This window comes from Lissotriton vulgaris, chromosome 7, assembly GCF_964263255.1.
Source record: "Lissotriton vulgaris chromosome 7, aLisVul1.2, whole genome shotgun sequence".
NCBI classification, from domain to species: domain Eukaryota; kingdom Metazoa; phylum Chordata; class Amphibia; order Caudata; family Salamandridae; genus Lissotriton; species Lissotriton vulgaris.
Window position 1 is genome coordinate 1,503,863,901 of NC_141695.1, and position 20,780 is coordinate 1,503,884,680.

General features: G+C 46.3%; 1 protein-coding gene across 1 annotated transcript in view; it reads left to right on the top strand.

Moving 5' to 3' along the window:
• PHF20 (PHD finger protein 20) overlaps positions 1-20,780 on the top strand; it is a 1,006,161-nt gene that overhangs the window by 605,142 nt on the left and 380,239 nt on the right. The window contains exon 14 of the mRNA XM_086932347.1: positions 13,155-13,352. Within this exon, the coding sequence (XP_086788473.1) occupies positions 13,155-13,352 (198 nt within the window). The remainder of the gene's footprint in view (positions 1-13,154; positions 13,353-20,780) is intronic.

Below are 20,780 nucleotides of genomic sequence, written 5' to 3' on the forward strand. Positions count from 1 at the left end.
GGGTACATTAACAGTCACTGGGTGCCTGCTGGTTCAACTTGTGCCACAGCTTTGGCTGTGTTTGATTTTTCATGGTATTGTTTACTTTCCAATCTCCGGTGTGAGGAAGTGCTTCTGTTTTCAGTCTTCCCTTCATAACTCACTCTGCCTTGCTTCTCTTGTTAGCACTTGGACCTACGCCAGTAATCTTGGTCGTGCACAATACCTTGTGCCTTGCTTTTCCTAGGCACTTCTCATTCAGGGGCTCAAGATCCCTCTGCTGAAGGCTTCTGCAAGATGTCATCTTTTACAGTCTCTGTATTCAGAGATGTTACTTGTCATTTCATACATATTGTGTGTGTGTGCGCGTGTGCGTGCGTGCGCGCGTGTGTGTGTGTGTGTGTGTGCGCGCGCGCGTGTGTGTGTTCGCGCGTGGGTGTGTGCACGTGGGTGCGCGCGCGCGCGCGTGTGTGTGCGCGCGCGCGTGTGTGTGTACATACATATATATAAAATGTGCTGCTATAGTTCACACTGGTGCTGTTGGTACATATTATGCATGCTCCTGTACTTGTATTGGGTATACTCTTCGGTATCCCTTTTCTTTCTTTCTTGCTGTATAAAAATATATATATAGAGGACGGAAACGTTGTTTTTCCTTTTTGCAGTTACGGGGGTTTTCTTACTCCAGGTTCTGCTTCTCTCTGTCTCTCTCGCTCACGCTCTCTCTCGCTCATATGAAAGCGAGCTTTCGCTTATATGTCCGGATTATGCCGGTATTCTTTCACCAAAATGAATCTGTTCATAGTTTGGTCAGTATGACTATCTGGTGATACATTTATGTATCTTTCTACTGACACAGGTGTGCTGTCGATGCTACGTTTCAAGTGCTCTTGAATGGCTGTTGTGTGGCTCCGACAATCCACACAGTCTGCATATGTGTTTGCTAAATATGCATCTAGATATGTCTCTGGCTTTGTATGCATGTGTATGTGACATATGTCTCTATATATGCCACTTTTTGGCATCCACTGTTGTGGATGCTCAGTTTGTACGCTCTGAAGTTACCATGCTGTTTTTTTTCCCTTTCCTGGGAAATGCTTTTTACAGATCCCTTGGATCCAGTGCACAGTCCTGATTCTTGTTCTTGCCAGAAGCTTATAGATTTCTTTCCATTGTGTAATGGCTCTTTTATGTTGATCTGCTTCCCTTCACCTATTCCTTAAGGGTGAAGGATTCAGCATGTCCTCTGACAGACCGTTTGCTCTTTTTTTTTTAGTCAAAGTTCTTTTTATTGCGCATCAAAAGCAAATATGACAAGATGGTTACAGTAGAGAGCACAAGTCCTTGGTTCAAAACACAGTTTGCTTTTTTATTGATACTGCTTGTACAGGGCTAATGTTCCTAGGGACAGCCATGCTTGCATTTTGCTGTTACCCCACCTGTCTTGGTCAATCATTCTTGATAGACTAGTTCTCTTGGAGAACTTGGTTGGGGTTCAGTCGCAGACCCTCCTCCATTGGGGTGTAGCTATGGTATCTCATTCTAAGTTAAGGAATCTGTGGCTAGATGTTTCTATCAGATGGACAAGTTACTTACCTTGGGTAACAATTGATCTGGTAGAGACACAGTCTAGCCGCAGATTCCTTAACGCCCACCCACTCTCTGCGAGGGCCTTTTCAGGTTGGGTACTTACCCAATGGTCTTTCTGCCAGTGATATGTCTCAATGAGTGTTGGTCGACTTAACATCCTTGACCAAGTCAGGAAGTCTTATTCTGTGCTACCTGTTACTTTCACCAACTACTCTCGTTTTTGGGTGGTGGATTCTGTTATGCATGCACTCTCTTGCACCCCAGTGTGGAGGTTGGTCATATCTCCCCCCCCCCCCCCCCCCCCTTGTAGTTTGTCTCCTTGGTTGGGTGCCTCTTTGACTCTATTCTGTCAATAGATCATATTTAGTGTGCATTGTCTGACAGTATCTGTTGCTGCAGGCTTATAGAAATTTACCATACATTCATGTCCATTATTTTTACCTCATAAGAGGGTATGGTTTTTCCCTTATGCAGGGTTTTTTACGTGGCGAGTACTTTACTCTCCCCCTTGTTTCAATTTCATTCTTGGGTATTATACCTAAAATCCATGTCTGATGTTTCACATAGTGTTATTTCTTATTCTTGTTGTTCTTGTTTCAAAGATTTTTTAGCACACTGTTTCCACTTCTGTTTTACATGTGGCTCCGCGTTCTGGTGCCGAAACATTTCACAGTAGAAAACGAACGTCTGCGCGCCGGGAGGGACTTAAATGGCTCCACTGACGTCATATCTGTGGACGAGGTCAGGACAGAGCCATGCAACGATGTTCCCCAGGGCAGAGGTACTGCTAAAAAATCTCCGGATTGACTGGGGCCTGGGGGGAAATTCTAAATTAAGGAATCTGCGGCTAGACTGTGTCTCTACCAAGATAAGTAACTTGTCCATCATTGTTCGAAATCTGTCATTCAAGATCTGCACCTGAGGCTGCGGAGAAGATGATTTACATAGAAGTTAACGTCCGCACGAAGGAGTGGTACCCATCTGTGGTTCCATTTTGCTGCGTTCAGGAACAGGATGGTGGCTGATGGCACCACTTACCGCAAGCTCCTGGGGAGATTAACAAGGTGAAAAATCTGCATTAACCAGAAAAAGAGTTACTGAAGTTAAGTTGCTTATCCTTTGGGACGCTCCACTGTTTTGTTCCCAGTTGGCTTTATTCTTCTGGTGAACATGGCTCCTGCTTTCATTAAGATGTAATATTATTTTTGGGTGCACAATCTCGGTCTCCTTTGTGCTTTAATGCTTTGCCCCGACCTCCATTTTTGATGGCTGATGCCTCCCCTTTACTTCTCTTCCTATGAATGTCCTCCTGGTGTCCGGCTGGATTTGGAAAGCTTTCTCCTTATCAGTTGCTATTTAATGCTACTAGGTGGCCCCTCATGATTTCGTTTGCAGTGCTATCTGCCTAGGGTATGACATGCTACATACTGTGCTGGCTGACAAGCTCTTCTTTTCACATGTTACTGATGCAGAACTCTTCTCTGTCAACTGAAAAATGTGTGAGATTTTTTCTGGCAGTGACTAGAAAATCTTTCACCTTCTATGGTCTAAACAATGTAAAGCCTGGTGATGCTGGCAGAAGATGTCTCTTTAAATCCCAGTGATATTTGCATGTGCTATCTGAGGCCTATCCTACTAATCTTCCTTACAATTAATACAACGTGACTTCATGGCCCAAAACATCTTTGCTTTGGGCAGTTTAGCCCTTCATTATTCCGGTGCCACATTCCTTCATGAGCGATATTTCCATGCCTTGTACAAACTGGCAAAGTTGGTTCTAATAAGTTTCCCTGACCACATGAAGAATTCCTTTTCAGATTGTAAGCAACGGTTTGGGTGCTGCCAAACAAATTTTAAATGTGAACTGCATTTGTCTGGCACAATAGCCCAATCCATAGTAATGCCCATCATAATCTGCAAAGCATGCCTGTATGTGTTCCTCTAGTTTAGGATGTCAAGGGAGCTTTAATGAACATGCCCTTTGTAGGCAAATAGTTTGTTGTTCTACCAGCAGTATTGTTGCTTCGGGTGTTCACACAGGGGCCACTCCTCAGGGCAGCGGCAAATTTACAAACCACCAGGCAAGACCTCACAGTAGTTTTACTGTTCTTTTGTTGAAGAGGTAGACCTGTTGGACACCAGAAGCAGCTCCAGTCTTTCCCTTTTTTGCTGAATATACCACTTCAATACCTCTCTGATTCGTCCTCCATCCAGTGGTGTCTAATAAGGGGGTTCTCATTTCATCAGCCATTGGAACACAACGGTGGCCGATCTGTGGCAGTTCCATCTTATCTGCAAAGTCTGCCCCTTTTTCTTTCTGTCCACTCCACTGTTGCAGATGTTGCTGTTTGGCACATGATTCAATATTGTAGATGGTCATTATCTCCCTGCTGCAGAAGGGCACTTTAGAAGTGGTGGCTTTGAAAGATCGGGCCATGAGATTTTCTTCCTTTTGCTTCTAGGTTCTCAAGGTGGACCAAGTGATTTTGGTCTTGTTTTAGACCTAAGGCTCAATTTGTTTAGCTGGCCGTACAAGTTGAAAATGCTGTCTCGGAATGTGGGAAACTAGTTGCCAACCCTGGGTATTCAGGCTGCATATTTCTATTTTCCTGTTCTTCCAGAACAAAGCTGCTTCCTGAGGTTAATCATGTGATCCAAGCACTGTTGATTCACCTGTCTCCTATTTAGACTTATCAATGCAGTTGTCTTTAGGAGAGTGCTGCTGGTTTTGTCGGCCTCACTACAATAGTCAGGAGTCCATGTGCACCTTAATTACGAGTGGCTGATATAAATCAAGTATTTCATGCATCACTTTTTTTTTTAAACCTTTATTGTTCATTTCAATAACATTACAAGCATGGGCCTACAACCACAGGGGCCGGCCGCAAATCAAAAATAGGAGCAAGTATACTACGGTATGCCACAGCTCTTCAGCCGACATCCCTGAGTTCCGGCAGCGATTCAGGATAAAGTTCGTATTAAATGAAGAATTAAGTCACAGAATAGGATAAAGGTTTTATTTTTAATTTAACTAAATAAACGTATCGGGTGTCACACAATCGAAAATACTAATACGGTGGCTAGGCAGAGCAACAGGATATGCAGGTCAGGAACAGCTATAATGGAGACACAGGCGTTAAAGCATACAATCCAGGATATAAAACCATACAATACACAGTCTAGATCAAGCACCAGTCCTCAGAGCCCGCCCACCCAAAGATCAGGATAATGAAGAAAGCAAGAGCACCCGATACGGATAAACGGTACAATCAGCAACTATACTAATAAAAGGAAGAAAAAGGCCATACAAACAAAATAAAGGCAAAACAACCCCGCCCCCCACCCTGCACCCCTGCAGTTGGCTACAGCCTAACCCCCCTAGCAGCGTGCCTGTCGCCCCGAATAACTAAAACCCTAAAAGTAGGAAAAAGTGGAGGAGGAGAAAACGTGTAAGCACCCGGTCTTCTTCTCCCCAGCCGGACACCAACCCCCCTACGAATAGCGCAGATAATACCAGGAGATATGACAGTGAAAATACTGGGGAATCACTAAACCCCGCCCGACCTCACTCTAATACCAGATCCAAGTCCCATGTCCGCCAAGGCACCAAAGTCAAATCCATCAAAGCGGTCTCATCCTTGGCCCTTCCGATCTTGCACGAAAACACCATCCGGCAGCAGCACCGCAGTCATTGTAGATCCAGGATACGAGGGGAGTACCGAGGAGGATAGTCCACAGAGGGCCCGAAAAACAAACTCGTTACCAGCCTCGATCATCAACAGGCCCTCTATCATCGGCACCCTGTCCAAGCGATGTTCCCTCCGCAGAAGTGGCACCGCAAACTGGGAAGGCAGAGATGTTGTGGCAACCCAGTCGGCTCCTACGGGAAACTCCAGGATAAAGAGGCCAAACGGAACCACCCCAGGAGACAACAATGGTGGGTGCGACCAACTCTCCGGGGAACCAAGTTCGCTACTCTTTGTCTGTTTGTGGGGTGCCGCTCGTTGTGAGAGTTTCCTGTCTTTGCAGCCTGATCCTTCGCTACAGGAGTAGCCCTGAACTCTTCTGCCAACTGATTGCCTCGACAGCGTGTGGGAAGGACCATCTGTGTGGCCGCAGCGGAGGTGAGAGGCGCCGCTCCGGGACTGCGAGGACCAGCATTCACCAACAACAGCTGGTCCTCTTCCCGCGTGAGCCGCGCCCCCTCCCAGTGCCACACCCCCTCTCCGCCCAAGAGAATATTAGCAAGACCAGTGACGCGCACAGCGGGACGCGCGCGGGTCGCAGCCGGGGCGAAGACCGGGCAAAGAGCGGGCCGTTTGAGGCCGTTCGAGAACGTGAGGAGACCGGGCCGGGCCCCCCCCTCTAAGTCCTACTATTTACGCATTTCTGCATCATTCTTCTGCACATCAACAAGACAAATCTCTCCTAACCCATCTCGCTGAAAATGAATACCAGGAGTAACAAACTGAAGAAATTAAAAAAGGGAGGGATTGGAGAACAGCTTTTAGGTCCAATAGACGATTTTCTTACCAAGGCTAATACTTTTATCGACCAAAGTATTTGTTTGATAGAGGGAAGAGTATCTACAGACCTCGCGATTGCGAGGCGATCCTCTATGGGACCATTGGCCACAGCAAGAACTCCAGAGGTAGAGAGCGCCTTAGCCGAATCACTACAAGGCAACAAAAGGCTTAGTCTCCCGAATAACGTAGACCTCTCAGCCTCTCCACTTTCCCTTTCACTTACCAACTCCGACTTAGAAAAAACCCCTGAACTCTTACGCGAGCATACGCCAGAAGAAGTAAGACAAGCAAGAGGGAGGAGGGAGGGGGCTGTCAAGAAAAGGAAGGATAAGGGAAAAGCAGATATAGTCAATGGAACCGAAACAGCTGAGACAACTGACCTAACTACCCCCCTAAACCTGGCTTGCTCGCCACCAAGAGCGGCGGATACTACCAATCATCAGGTTTTAGTACACCATTCCTCACCTAACAATAATATAAACACTACCGTTACAGGCTCACCCGTTATTATTCCCCACAGTAACGAACCAGGTCCTCTTGATCTGGTAAACAAAATTACCTCAGTACTAAAATCTTTATTTCAACCCCTTAAAATGAGACTACTAAATATCGAGAGTCAAATGCTAATAATTACCAAATCCTTGCAACCTAACTTAACTCGTGAACCCCAAAAAAAGGGAACAATTAATCAACCTGCATCCTCCCTACAAAGCAAAAAAGCTATACAAACCTGTCCCGTAACAAAACCGCAACCAGTTGCAAAAGATCCTGTAGTACGAAAACCGCTCCCGGTAATAACAATACCAACTCCTAACCCCAACACACTCCCAAAAGTCCCTGTCACAAAAACAACAAAAGTAACCACGCCAGCCCCTAAAACGCCAGCTGTCACAAATATTTCCCAGAGCAAACCAAACCCTACGGTAAATAAAGGTACCACGAGAGGAGCTTTTGATGGCAGATCCTACATGCATCTACCACCTGAAGCATCGCCATTCGTGGTTGTAATGACGGGAGTACCAGAACTAGCAGGGGAGACATCAGAGCCTAAATGGTCCTTAAAGAATAAGGTCCAATATTGGCTAAACACAAACCACCCTTCTCCCCCTAACTGGACAAGTAGGATAGCAACAGTTAGTAGGACCCCATGGGTGGGACATATAAAAAAAGTAATACAGGGTGATTGCATTGTAATCACTTTTGAGGACCCCAAAGTTGTCGAGTACATATGCTCTTGGGATCAACATAACCCAAGTGGGGGAATAGACACAAAGAGTCTTTCCTTTTTCTATCCCAAAAAGCATTATAACAGCCATTTCAATGAACAAGACAACCTGTGGTGTAAAGCAGTTCCACAGCCTTGGGATTTTACTAATGCTAGACCCAAAATCCCCCCACAGCAGAATGGCCAAGACCCCCCTGGTGGTCGGTCGACCCAAATTACCACCAACAGGACGGCCCATGGCAGGTAATGGGAGACCCCGTAATAGAAGAGACTGGGAACAATGGGATGTTCCACTACAGCGGCACTTTAGACCCAGATATGGAGAAACACCATACTGGGAAAACTGGCTGGGTATACCAACAATGAACCGGTACAGTAGCCTGGAGATGGTCGACTGACCATTACCGGATTCCACCAATGATAAACCAACCATTTCATCTCGGGACCCGGAAAGGAAAATGACTACAGGACAAGATAACGGGTCACGATCACTGTCTGTCATTTTCTGGAACATAGCGGGACTTCGCCCCAAAATAGACGATGGTTCAGCAGCTCAATTTTTCGAGGATGGCAAAATAATATGCCTCCAGGAAACATGGGCCCCAAAAGAGCTACACATCGCAGGTTATAAAACTCTTTTTTCCCCAGCCCTTCCTAGCCCTTCCTAGCACTGCGGGTAGGCCCAAGGGGGGTTTGATTACCTATATTGCGAATACAATCCCTAGCTTGAAACTCCTTAAAACTGAAAATACACCAAATTTCCAACTACTCTCCTTTTCAGTTGGCAAAGAAACTACTGTCATCCTAGTAAACCTCTACAATAACCTAGAAGAGGACAATTTCATCAAAACTCTTCAGACAATCCAGGAAAAAATCGCTAGATATACTAAAGTATACAGAAAAAAGGCAACTGTCCATTTACTATGGGGAGGAGACTTTACCATACATCCCTGCCCATGTTTGAACAACCATAACTGTGGGATAGTGGATGAGCAAAATAATCCCCTTGCCCATTTCATCCATGACGGAAAAGGGGAAGCGATGAACAATCTTCTTACAGACTTGGAACTGTCAATAATAAACAAGCAAAATTCGGATGATAATACTTTCTGCCCCACATATCTAGGGAGGGGACACGAGACCACTGTCGACTATGTCCTTTCAACGGATGGGCTGAGACAGCTAACCACGGACTTTACTTTATTGGAAAATAACCTAAGCGACCACTCAGCGCTTAGAGTGGATTTGGACCTCTTAAATCACCCAACACAGACAACCATAATCGCACATACTCTTTCCCAAAATCGCCTAGAAGTGGGCAGAGCAAATGGTTTTACGGTGAAATGGGGTGAGATTGATCCAGCCCAACTAAGCAATAACATAATAAAGACTCTATACTCAAACATAATAAAATGCCTAGATTTGGAGTCTGACGATAACACCATCCTTGAAAACTTCAAGATTATTTTGGACAAAATCAAACTAATGCTGACCAGGGAAAATAAATCAAATAATTTAACAACTCCAGGCTGGTTTAATCATGACTGCACCACCTCATTAACCAAGCTAAAAGAGGCTCTCAGACAACCAAAAAGAGACAAACAATTGATTAAACATCTAAGACTCCAGTACAAAAAGGTCAGGAAACAAAGAAAACAGGAGTTGAAACAGTCCTTATGGAACGATTTACACAAAAGTACACTCACAAAAAACAGTGAGTCTTTCTGGCGGATTGTGGAAACCCCTTTTCTTTCTGACTCTAGCAGACCTCAGATCGAAGTAGCGATAGAAGAGGAAACCTGGGTAAATCATTTTTCCCATATATTCAAACTAACATCACCAAACGAAGAAACAACTTACTCTCATCCTCCTGTCGACTTTCCAATAAATATGCAGTTTGATATCCTCGAGGTACTGCAAGCACTGAATCTAAGCAAAGGGGGCAAAGCCCCAGGACCAGACGGGGTCCCTGTGGATCTCTTTAAACAACATCTGGATCTCTGGGCCCCTATACTCACCAGAGTATGCACTGCAACAGCGAGATTGGGCTTAATGGAGTCTTGGTCCAACTCCATTATGGTTCCTATTTTTAAAAAGGGGGACCGTCAAGATGTCAAATGTTATCGACCGATTTCTTTATTAGATTCCGTGGGAAACGTAGTTGGCAGAGTAATTCTGGAACAACTTCAACAATGGGCTGACGACAGAAAGATTTTATCGGACCTTCAATTTGGTTTCAGAGAAGGGTTTGGAACCGTAGAACAGGCTCTCAACTTAAGTCTAATCGTGTCCAAGTACATCCACGCAAAGCAGGGGACAATGTACATGGTGTACGTGGACTTGTCCTCTGCTTTTGACTGCGTCTCTCATTCAAAGCTGTGCACTCTTCTGCGAAACATGGGGGTGGATCCCCCACTACTGGACTTCCTAAGGGAATTATATACGGACGCTTCTGCGAGAGTGCGCTACGGGACAAAGGGAGAGCTTACTGCGTCATTCAAGGTAGAGCGAGGAGTCAGGCAGGGGTGTGTCCTAGCCCCCTTCCTCTTCTCCCTGTATACAAACGGGCTGGAAGAGAGGATGTTGAGAGGGGGGCAGGACCTCCCAAGACTAAAACAACGCATGGTCCCGGCACTGCTCTACGCGGATGACGCGGTAATCGTAGCTCGCACTCCCATAGAACTTCAGAAATCTCTAAATAAATACGCTGACTTCATGGGTACACTAGACCTGCACATAAACGTGAAATAAACGTTCGTAATGGTGGCTGGTGGAGGGAGAAAACGAATAAAGAACATCACTCTAAATAACCAAAATGTTGAGAGAACCCCACAGTATCCCTACCTGGGCATAATGATCGACGAGAAACTAAATTGGAAAGCAGCTATTGAGTCGAGGAGACATCTGTTTAGGAGAGCCAATACTGCCCTGATTAGCTTCTCACAAAGACTTGGAAGGAGATCACCAGTGGAGATGTTACAAATCTACTCTGCAAAATGCCTAGCCATTGCCCTATATGGGGCTGGCGTTTGGGGACACGTTGATGCCGGATCTCTTCAAACAGCTGAGAACTCGTTCACTAGATTCCTTTTATCTGCCCCCAAGTGCTCATCTACATATGCATGCCATATGGAACTGGGAATCCCCTACATAGAGGATCTAATAAAAGTCCAGCCACTGCTACTCTGGAGGCGCATATGGTTATCCGATAAGAACATGCTGACCAAGGTCATTCTGGAGGACTCAATGGCCCTGGATAATGCGCACAGAATAGCCTGGCTTACATACGTCAAACGATTCTTTACGGATATGGGTCTAGAAAATTTTTATTTCAGTCCATTATCTCTGATTGAGATAAGCAAGAAAGAGCTGAAACAGAAAGCAATGAGTCACCTAGAGTCACTCAGAATTATCCTGCTTTCAAATAAACAATCTGTACAACACGCAAACATGGTACAGCTAACACCACAAATCCAGCCTTATCTTGCATTGGAAATTAACTCATACGAAAGGATGCTTTTGACCAGACTTAGACTCAATCTGTTTCACAGACTAGTCGCTTTCCCGCAAACGAACACTTGGGAATCAAAATTGACTTTGTGCCCTTGTGACGAGACTTCCGCACAAACATGTATGCACACGATACTGTTCTGCAAATACTATCTCCCTCACAGGAAAATCTGGCTATTTCACTAAAAGCCTGGGGTCTTAGACAATGTCGTCCGGCCATGATTCTTTTACAGATGTTAGACTCTGAGCGCACCTGTTACCATACACTGAACTTTTTAAAATGTATTATCAGGCACCGAAGGAATCTTTAAAAATCTTTTTGTGTGATTTATTTTTTATGCTGTAAATTTCATACTGTTGCTTTTATGGTTTTATAATGACAAAAACCGAATAAAGAAATTTATTATTATTACTCTTTGTCTGTGCACAACACAAGGGCGGCACCAGATCATTTTGCCCTAGGCGGTCACCAGTGACCCTCCCAGACCTCAAGGGAAGCGACGATATTGGTAGACGTAGTGGAAGATCAGAGCCCGGTCCCAAACAGTCAAAGTCAGGCCCATCGGCAAGCATATTATCTAGCCAAGATTCAATATGCGCTTGTAGCTCCATGACGGCGGCCAGCACGGTCCGCAATGTCGACTCTTTATTCGTCAGATCCGCCTCCGCTATTCCAATCACAAGCATAGTGGTAGGCCCCGAGGAGCCCGGTCCTCCTGGGGGGGTCATGACAGAGCGGAGCGGGTCACAACTGAGGGCGTCCTCTAGACAAAGTGGCCCTGGACAGCAGGCGAGGGCCCCACCCCGGCGATGTCGAACCGGGTCCCCGGCCAGGAGTCCCAGAGCCTCCACAGACGCTCAGGTCAATTGTCCGACGACATCAAGGAAATTACATCGATTGCCATCAAAATCAGATCTGGAGACTTCCACTGCTGAGACTGGACCCTGTCGTAGTCACACGGCCGATGTTGTTCAACTACGTCCCGGCTGGGCTCAAACTCGAGGCCCCGGCTTACAAGCTGCGTTAGGCCAGGATCCAGAAGACGACATAACTCCAATCAATTCTTGCGACAAAAGTCTGGGGATTGAACCAAACGATTCAGCAAGGCTTCATCTCCCTGGAGGTCTGGCGTGATTACAGGATAAGTTGCAGGATCATCCGGCTGGAAACTGAGGTCGGCGGAGCCGGGCGCCTATGCGGCCATCTTAGTTGATGACGTAGCTCCTCCTTCTGATCACATTTTTTTTATGTACTTTAGCTACTTAATTATCAGCTTGATATCTTTGAGAGCAGGAGACCATGATATATATATGTATATATGTATGTATATATGTGAAACAAATCTCCTCCCATCCTGAGCAGATCAAGGGACACAGCGGGGCTTCAGGAACGTCTATTAAAAAATTGAATATTACGCAACCATCTTTGCTCAAGGTTCCCATTTTTGTATCTTCAAATAGGCGCCTCCTTCCATAGTGGTGAGGCGCACACCTGGACCGCGTTCTATTGCTGCAGACTACGTCAGTTCAGGTTCGAGTACTGCCATTACCATAATGCAGCGTGTTGGTAGCAAAGTGCTCTGGTGAAAGTGAGGTCTTTTCACGCGGCCCAGGGAGAAGTCTTGGCAGGTAATTAAAACAAAAGTCTCGTTCTCCCCTACTTCCAGCACACTGTTCCCTCCAGAAACGAGACTGAGGACGCCTGTACAGTGACCGCGCCCCTACAATCAGTCATGGACCCGGGGTGCATGACTGCATGGGTCCCAGGGGTCGGGTGGCGCGTCACGGCAAACCAATCCCTCTGTAAAACCTCCATTCTTTTGCCAATGTATGTCTTGACCTCATATATGTTGGAGAGAGCTAGAGCTATTGTGAAATCTTGAGAACATACTTGCAGATCTTACCCCAGCCAATGCTGCAGTCAAAACTTTCCAAATATACTTCAAGTTTAGGAAAACAGTAGAGTTGTAGTATCGTATAAATGGGTTACTTGTCTTTTGTGTACTTTGCTGAATGCAGCAGAAGGAATGTTCATTCAGCTCGCAGAAAGACCAGGGAGATAGCTTCAACTTCTTTTCATCATAGACACTCAAATGATAGATTCAGCCAGTGTAGTCTCCTCCCAAGTGTCTTTTGTTTGATAGGCTGATTGTAATACTTTGAAATGTGTCAAGTTTAGAGGATTATGGTAAACACACTGGAGTTTCAAAGGACTGTGAAGGTGGATACAAGAACAGGCATGGATGTTTGGTACCTGTTGACAATTTATTCAAATTAAACATATAAATAAATGTTAGTTACATTTTTTTAATTTTTCTGTATAGATCTCCCACTTCACCTGGAACTCAGATGCTCACCCTCGGATGTTAAAACTGAAAAACGAAATGAAAAGAGAAGACATTCAGTTCCTTCATCACATACACTGAACACTCCTCTGCCTCTGCTGAGAGACAAAAGCAAAGACAACCACATAAACAAATCTTATCGAAAGCAGCCAGAAAGAGAAAAGCAACATGATTATGGTAAGTCATTAACACTTGCTTAAAATGTTCTTCCCCTGAAATTTCCTTCATGGTTCCACATTCTTCAGATGTGTGACCATTTTCTTCCTGATTGAGAACTTTTCTGTCAGTTCAGAACATTGAAAGTCATCACACGGGCGGATACAAATCATCTCACCCTCTTTTGTTATATGCTTCATGAAAGAGACATTCAGACTGTTGTCTGCTTTTCAGTGGGTTCTCCCAACTATAGTACTCTAATTGAATAGGCAAATAACTTGGAATGTTCTCTTGGGTTATAAATAGTGGTTTAATAAATGTCTTCAAAGTGTAATGGTTTCTCTTGTTGCAGTCCATCTCTAAGTCCCTGTGCTTTTTTGCTTAAACGTGTAGTGTGTGATGGCTGAAAACAGCATCATATTTACAGTAACATTGTGAATTTACACAGTAATTCTAGTTGCAGGTATATGATGTCATTAGTAAGAAAGAGACCATTAGTGTGGCGTGAGCAGTTTTTCCACACTTTAGGAGCGTTGCAAGAGAATGCTTGTACTCCTGATCTGGTTTTGTGTTTGCATGGGATGTGTGTGAGTAGGAGTCCTGTGGAGGTGTCTGGTTGGTTGTTGGATGGAGATGTGACTGTTCAGATAGGTGGAGCCTGAGTTGTGTAGTGCTTTAAATGGGTGTTTGGAGTTTGAATTGGCACATTTTTGTATCCGGGGCCAGTGTAGTGTCCTGAGGTGAAGTGTGATGTGAGTTCTGTGTGGGAGGATTAGCAGGAGTCTGGCTATCTAGTTCTAAATGGTTTCTAGGCGTAGAGTAAGGAAGTACCTCTTTTTCTATAGCCACCTCTAAAGTTTTGAACTGATGATGCTGGTTTTATGCTTTGGAGTGCACTAAAGCCTGCTATACAGACCTCAGTGCCAGTTCCCAGACCATTAGACATGTATAATTGGCTTATACCCAATAGGTGTAAGCTAACTTACTTTTAAGTCTCAAGTAAAGGGTACCAGGGGCACCCAGGGCCTGTAACTTCTGGTGTGCCCTCAGGCACTTAAGTACATGTTGTCACCCTGAGGGAGACGAGATAAAACGTGTCTCCTAGCCTGCCACTTCAGACAGGCAGAGCAGTGTAAAAACTGCTAAATTGATTGCCATTTCAAGTCCAGGGAAAGCCCAAACCTCCCTTTTTAATGTATACAAGTCATCCCTAAAGAAGGCCTATCAAATCCTAAAGCAAGGTGCAGCGTGATAAAAGTAGAACATGTTTTACGTGTTCTGGCAGTTAAAACTTGCAGTTGTTTATTTTACTGAAAAGTATAGGGTTACACGCTGAACACTTAGCTGTGCTAACTTCTGAATGGGACTACTGAAGTTGATACTTCAATGTATCAACCAACAAGTTAGATCAGATGGAGAGTTCCAGCCCCAGATTCCTTAACTTAGAATATTCCTCAGGAGTCAGACTGGATCCAGAACCTTTTGGTGAACACTACCTCTGCGCACTGGTATGTGGAGTTTGGTGCTGTGTGACGTCGTCTGTTGTCCGAAACGGAAGTGGCACACGTGCAGCCTATGTGGTTGCTACCCCAGCACGTTGATGTCAGTTCTTTTTTATCCGCTCCAGTCATTGGAGCTCTGGAGAGACCTACCTCCAGTCACTTTTTTGACTGACCTTTTTTTTTTTTATAGAACCTTTGTCGAATAATTTTTTAGACTACCTCCTGGTGTGTAGGATGTCCAACAGAAATGCAGGTTTTAAACCTTGTAGAGCCTGTCACTGGCAAATGTCGGTGACTGACCTGCACGGTGGCTTGTGCGTGACCACGACGCGACATGCAAAGATTTCCTTGTCATGCATCCCACTCCACTGAAGGAGCAGTCCCTCAAGCTCTCTGCCACCTGATGTCAAACGACACCAAGATGCTCAGATCTCGGTTAAAAGGAAGGTCCTGATGTAGTTTGTGAAGTCGAACCTGGTGTTAATCATCCTACTCCAAGCTGTCTGGTGAGTCCCACAAGAAAAAGAAGTCATCAAAAAGGCCTTTAACTTCACCGTGCAAGTCCTCATATGAGTCGCAGGGCTGTCGGCACTCGAGGCCTCACTCTGCGGTAGAGCCTGCGCCTAGGCACTCTCCACACCTTCCAGAGTTTTTGGCAACTGGATTGACACCCCATCTGAAAGAGTGTTGAGGACATGCACCTCATTTTCGGATGGTCCGACCCCTCAGGAGCGTCTTCTGGCCCCACGAGTCTTGGAGGGGTCCTTAATGTTCTTCTGCCGACAGGTTCACCCTCAGTGGCAGTTGGGCCCCAATGATCCATTGACTGACCTGTAGTGGTGCTAGTCGAATGACCTCGACCTTCTCCTATGCCGATACCTCTTCATCATTCCTGAGTCCTTAGCAGAGCCGAGTGGATATTGTTCGGCGCCGACTGGGTGCACACTCCCCATATCAGAGCCTGCACCTTATTACTATGACTGATCTGGATTGGGTGATAAGTGGGAGTGGTCTGCGGACCATTATGGCTATCAAACAGAAGATCTTGAAGACACTTGTATGAGGATCTAGTGATTACCAGTGGCCTGGACCCCACCCCAGACACTTTCCTGGTTCTCTACTACTGTGGCTACGAAGAAGGGTGCCTCATTTGCTATGGTGATGCAGAGGGCGTCTATGGTGCTGAACCTTAGGCTGCCCTTGGAGGCAGTCAAAACTGAGGTGCTTCTACCGTGAGTTGACCCCAAACTGAGGTGCTTCTACCGTGAGTTGACCCCACAGACCTATTACTCCCATTTAATAAAGCCCTTACAGGCATCCTTCTCACAGTCTGGTCCAAGCCCTGCACAGGGCTCTTGTGCATAGGATGATTGTCCGCCGCCATTGCTGCAGTCCAGGGGACTCAAGTTTCTGCCCACAGCACCCCACCCTAGAGAGCTTGGTGGTCCAAATCTGCCAGTCCAAAATGAAACCTAGTGCATTCCCTACCACGCCACTGGATAGGGAACTATAATGCTTTATACCTTCAGGAACAGAATGTTTTTTTCTGCTAAAACATATATCATTCTTTCTTTTAAGATTGGATCAGTTTTATCCAGTATCGATAATGTGCTTATAAGTCAACTGGTACTCTTTATAAATGCCTTATAATCAGTCTTCTTGTGGCTTGGGTCGATATTCCCATATGATCCTGGACTCTGTTTCGCAGGTGCTGGTGATACCAGAATAGGTTAGACTATCCTCTCTCCTTTAGGAACAGCTACCCCTCAGTGAGTATAACGCTTGTCTTTGAGAGCATTAGTAGTGGACCTACTATTTCAATTTGGCTTCTTGTTCCCCCCCCCCCTCTTCATTGTGCTTTGTGCCCACAGACATTACCTGCTGTTCACGGTGGGCCAAGAGCACTTTCAGTTTGTTTTTCTCCCCTTTGGCCTTACCAGCGTCCCTCTGGTGTTCACAAAAGTGATGGCGGTGGTTGCAGCTCATCTGCGGGGATCAGAGATTCCAGTCTTTATTTACATCAATAACTGGGTTTGATGGTGGGTTCACCCCAGGCATTCGTCCCCCACCCCAAGACTAAGGCGAATATTCTGCTCTCGGGGCTCACTATCAGCATACCGAAGTCACACCGGACTCCCTCTCAGTGGCTCCCTTTCTTTGGAGCGGTTCTGCTCACCGTGCTGTTGTGGGCTTATCCCTGAGCGGCAAATCCTGGATATTGAGGCTTTAATACTGATATTTTAGTCTCTTTCGTGAACTTCGGTGAGAATGACCCTGGAGTTGTTTGGTCTCATGGCCTTCTGCATCCTGCTTATAACACATGCCCACTGGCATATGCAGGCTCTGCACTGGGATCGGAAGTCACAGTGGGTGCAGCATCAGAGGATTCTCTCTGCATGGTCCAGATATCAGAGGGAACTGCAAGAGATCTGCAGTGGTGGCTTACGAACTGGGATTGTCAGTGGCAGACCCCACTCCCTTCCCCAATGAGAGCTGACTAAAGTGACAGATGCGTCACTCCTGGGCTGGCACAGCCATCTGGGAGAAGTGGTCTCTTGCGGAATCCAGACTCCACATCAGTCTGCTGGCGCCTCGGGCAATCCGTTTGGGATTGAAAGCTATTGTTCCTTCAATCAGGGTAAGGCTAGTACAGGTGTTCACAAACACCACCACCGCCAGGTGGTTCTTCATCATAAAGGGTGGCCTGGGGTCGTGGACCCTTAATGAAGCGGTATTGCGTCTCTGGACCTGGCTGGAATAGGGCAATTCTCTGTTGGTCCAACTCTGAACACCAGCCATCAGTGCCTAGCAGATCACAAATGGCGTTTCCACCCGGAGGAGACCCAAGGTCTCTTTCAAGTGAGTGGAGAACATTGGTTCGATCGGTTTGCCTCGGGTGAAAACACATTCAGCATTGTGAGAATTGGAGTTTCCAAGGCTGATCTTGCTCGAGGACGCTTTTTGTATCGAGTGGCGCTGCGGCCTCCTGTACGCCTTTTGGCCAATACCACTCCTGCCCAGAATTCTCAAGAAGATCAGGAATAACCAGGTCCAAGTCATTCTTTTGGCTCTGGATTGGGCACGGACAGTCTGATATTCAGAGCTGTTGATCATGAGCATTAATCCTTCGACCAGACTGCCTCTTCAGGAGGATCTTCTGTCGTAGTAACTGGGCAGGGTCCTTTGCCTAAACCTGATAACGCGTTGCCTTCATGCTTGGAGATTGAGCAGTTACAATTGACAGCTTTTGGCCTTCTGCCTGAAGTCCACAATGTTATGCTCAACAAAGACTTTATAGTCCTGTCATTGGTGTAAGTTTGTCGCATAGTGTGCAGATAAGCATGCACCTCTTCCAGGTTCTCCTGTTTATTCTTTCCTTTGCCCAGCAGGGCTCTGCTGAAGGCACGCTAAAATGTTCCTTTTCTACAATTTCTGCAGTTGCCAGATCATCCATTCCTTTTCAAATCCCCTATTGTACATAGGTTTTTAAAAGATCTCCATTGACAGTCTCCCACCGCACCCGAACCACTAGACTCCATGATTCCAGCATCCGTGACAAGGCCCTCGACTGGATCGGATCCTTCCTCACAGGCAGTACACAACGGGTCAGACTTCCTCCATACCTCTTGGAACCGACAGATCAACTGCGGAGTGTCCCAGGGCTCCTCTCGCAGCCCTATCCTCTTCAGTATCTACATGGCCCGCCTCGCAACCATCGTATGCAGCCACAGATTCAACATTAACTCCTACGGCAACGACACACAGCTGATTCTCTCCCTCATCAACGAACCCAGTGTCTCTAAGCACAACTTCCAAGAAGAGATAAAAGTAGTCGCTACCTGGATGAAGAACCACTGTCTTAAGCTCAACTCAGATAAGACTGAAGTCCTCATCCTGGGATCCACGCTCTCCGCATGGAACAATACCTGGTGGCCCTCTGCGCTAGGAACTCCCCCCCCGCCCCGATAGACCACACACGAAACCTCGGCATCATACTAGACGCATCACTCACTATGGACTGCCCTTATCAAGTCCGTATCCTCTGCTTGTTTCAATACCCTCCGCCTGCTTCGAAAGACCCTCAGATGGATCCCCACCAAATCCAGAAAGACAGTCACTCGCACGCTCATCATCAGCAGACTCAACTATGGCAACACACAATACGCCAGCATTACCCAGAAAAACCTCAGTGAGCTCCAGCATGACCTGAACGCTGCAGCCAGAGTGGTCCTCGACCTCCCCCGGGACAGCCTCATCACTGAACACCTCTGCAAACTCCACTGGCTTACGGCAGACAGAAGAATAACCTTCAATCTCCTCACCCATGCTTACAAGGATCTCCACAACATCGGACCAGCATACCTGAACAGCCGCCTCTCCTTCCACACACCCAAAAGAAACATCCACTCCGCCCAGCTCACCCTGGCCACCGTCTCACGGATCCGCAAGACCAGAACCGGAGGGAAAGGCCTTCTCCTTCCTTGCTGCCAAGACCTGGAACACCCTATCCCTCCACCTCAGACTATCTCCCACGCTACCCCCAGTTCAGCAAGGACCTCAAGACCTGACGCTTCGAATGACCCCAGCACTTAGATGGATCTGCTCTCCCCCCTCTCTCAGCGCCGTGAGATCTTCACAGGTGAGTAGTTATGCTTAACCAACCCTTGATTGATTGTTTCATGTTTCCACTAGCACCTTTTCTTATGCCCGACTGGGACGTAAATCTAGTTCTTAATTTTCCGAAGTATGCTCCTTTTGTGCCGCTTCACAACTGCTCACTCAGTCTTCTCACCATCAAAGCGGTTTTTAAATTGGCAATAAAATGTGCCTGGAGTGTCAGTGAGCTGCATCCTCCATACCTCACTTTCTTCCCAGACAAACTGGTTCTTTAAACGAGGGCATCTTTCTTACTAAAAGTGGTTACCTCTTTTCTGTATGCAAATTTGATCACACTGCCTGCTTTTACGTTCTGCCTCACCCTTCTAAAGAAGAGGTGAGACTACATCGACTGGACCCAAAAAGATCATTGTCGTTCTACATTGATCACTCTTGTGAGTTCCACATGGACGAACAATTCTTCGTTGAGTATTCCTGAGCCAAGAAAGGCAAGGCAGTGCAGAAGCGGACCGTCTCCCAATGGATATTTTTCTGCATTTATGTCTACATCGCACTGGCCAACGAGCAACCCCGGAGGGTTTACGAGCTCATTCTACCAGAGTCAAAGCTGCGACCACCGTGCTCTCTCACGGAGTTCCTGTCCTGAATATCTGTCAGGCAGCAACATGGGCTTCTTTACACATGTTTACGAAGCATTACTATCTAAAGAAGCAGGTCCGCTGAGACGGTAATTTTGCCCATTCTATCTTGCAAGAATTTAGTGTAATCCATATTGCAGTCCGGCCTCCATAGAGGTATTACTTTGATATCTATTCTAAGGTAAGAAATCTGCAACTAGACGTCTCTATTAGATGAACAAGTAACTTATCTTTAGTAGCGCCTTCTCTGTTAGAGACTTCATCTAGCCGCAGATTCCTTAACCACCCACCCGTCCTCCCTGCTCTGCGACTGGACTATAGAGCTACGGATTATCCTGTTAAAGGCCAAAGATTTCCACACCAGTGGTCAGTGTTCCTTATAGGGCTGCACTCCGGACGTGGAAAATCTCAAAATAAACTGATGTCGGTGTGCTGGGTTGTCACCTATATAGGCACCAGTTTCATCACTTCCAGAGCCAACGATGCCATGTGAAGCTGAGCAAGCTACCTACCAACACACTGGCTTACTACTCACTGAAAGTTTCTAGATCCAGTCTGTTGCCTGGGGAATATTCTAAAGTAAGGAATCTGACTAGATAGTCTCTACCAGATAGGGCGCTACCAAAGGTAAGTATTTTTTAAGCCCTACTCCCCCTTAAAACTCCCCCAAACTAATTGGCAGGCAGCTCTCA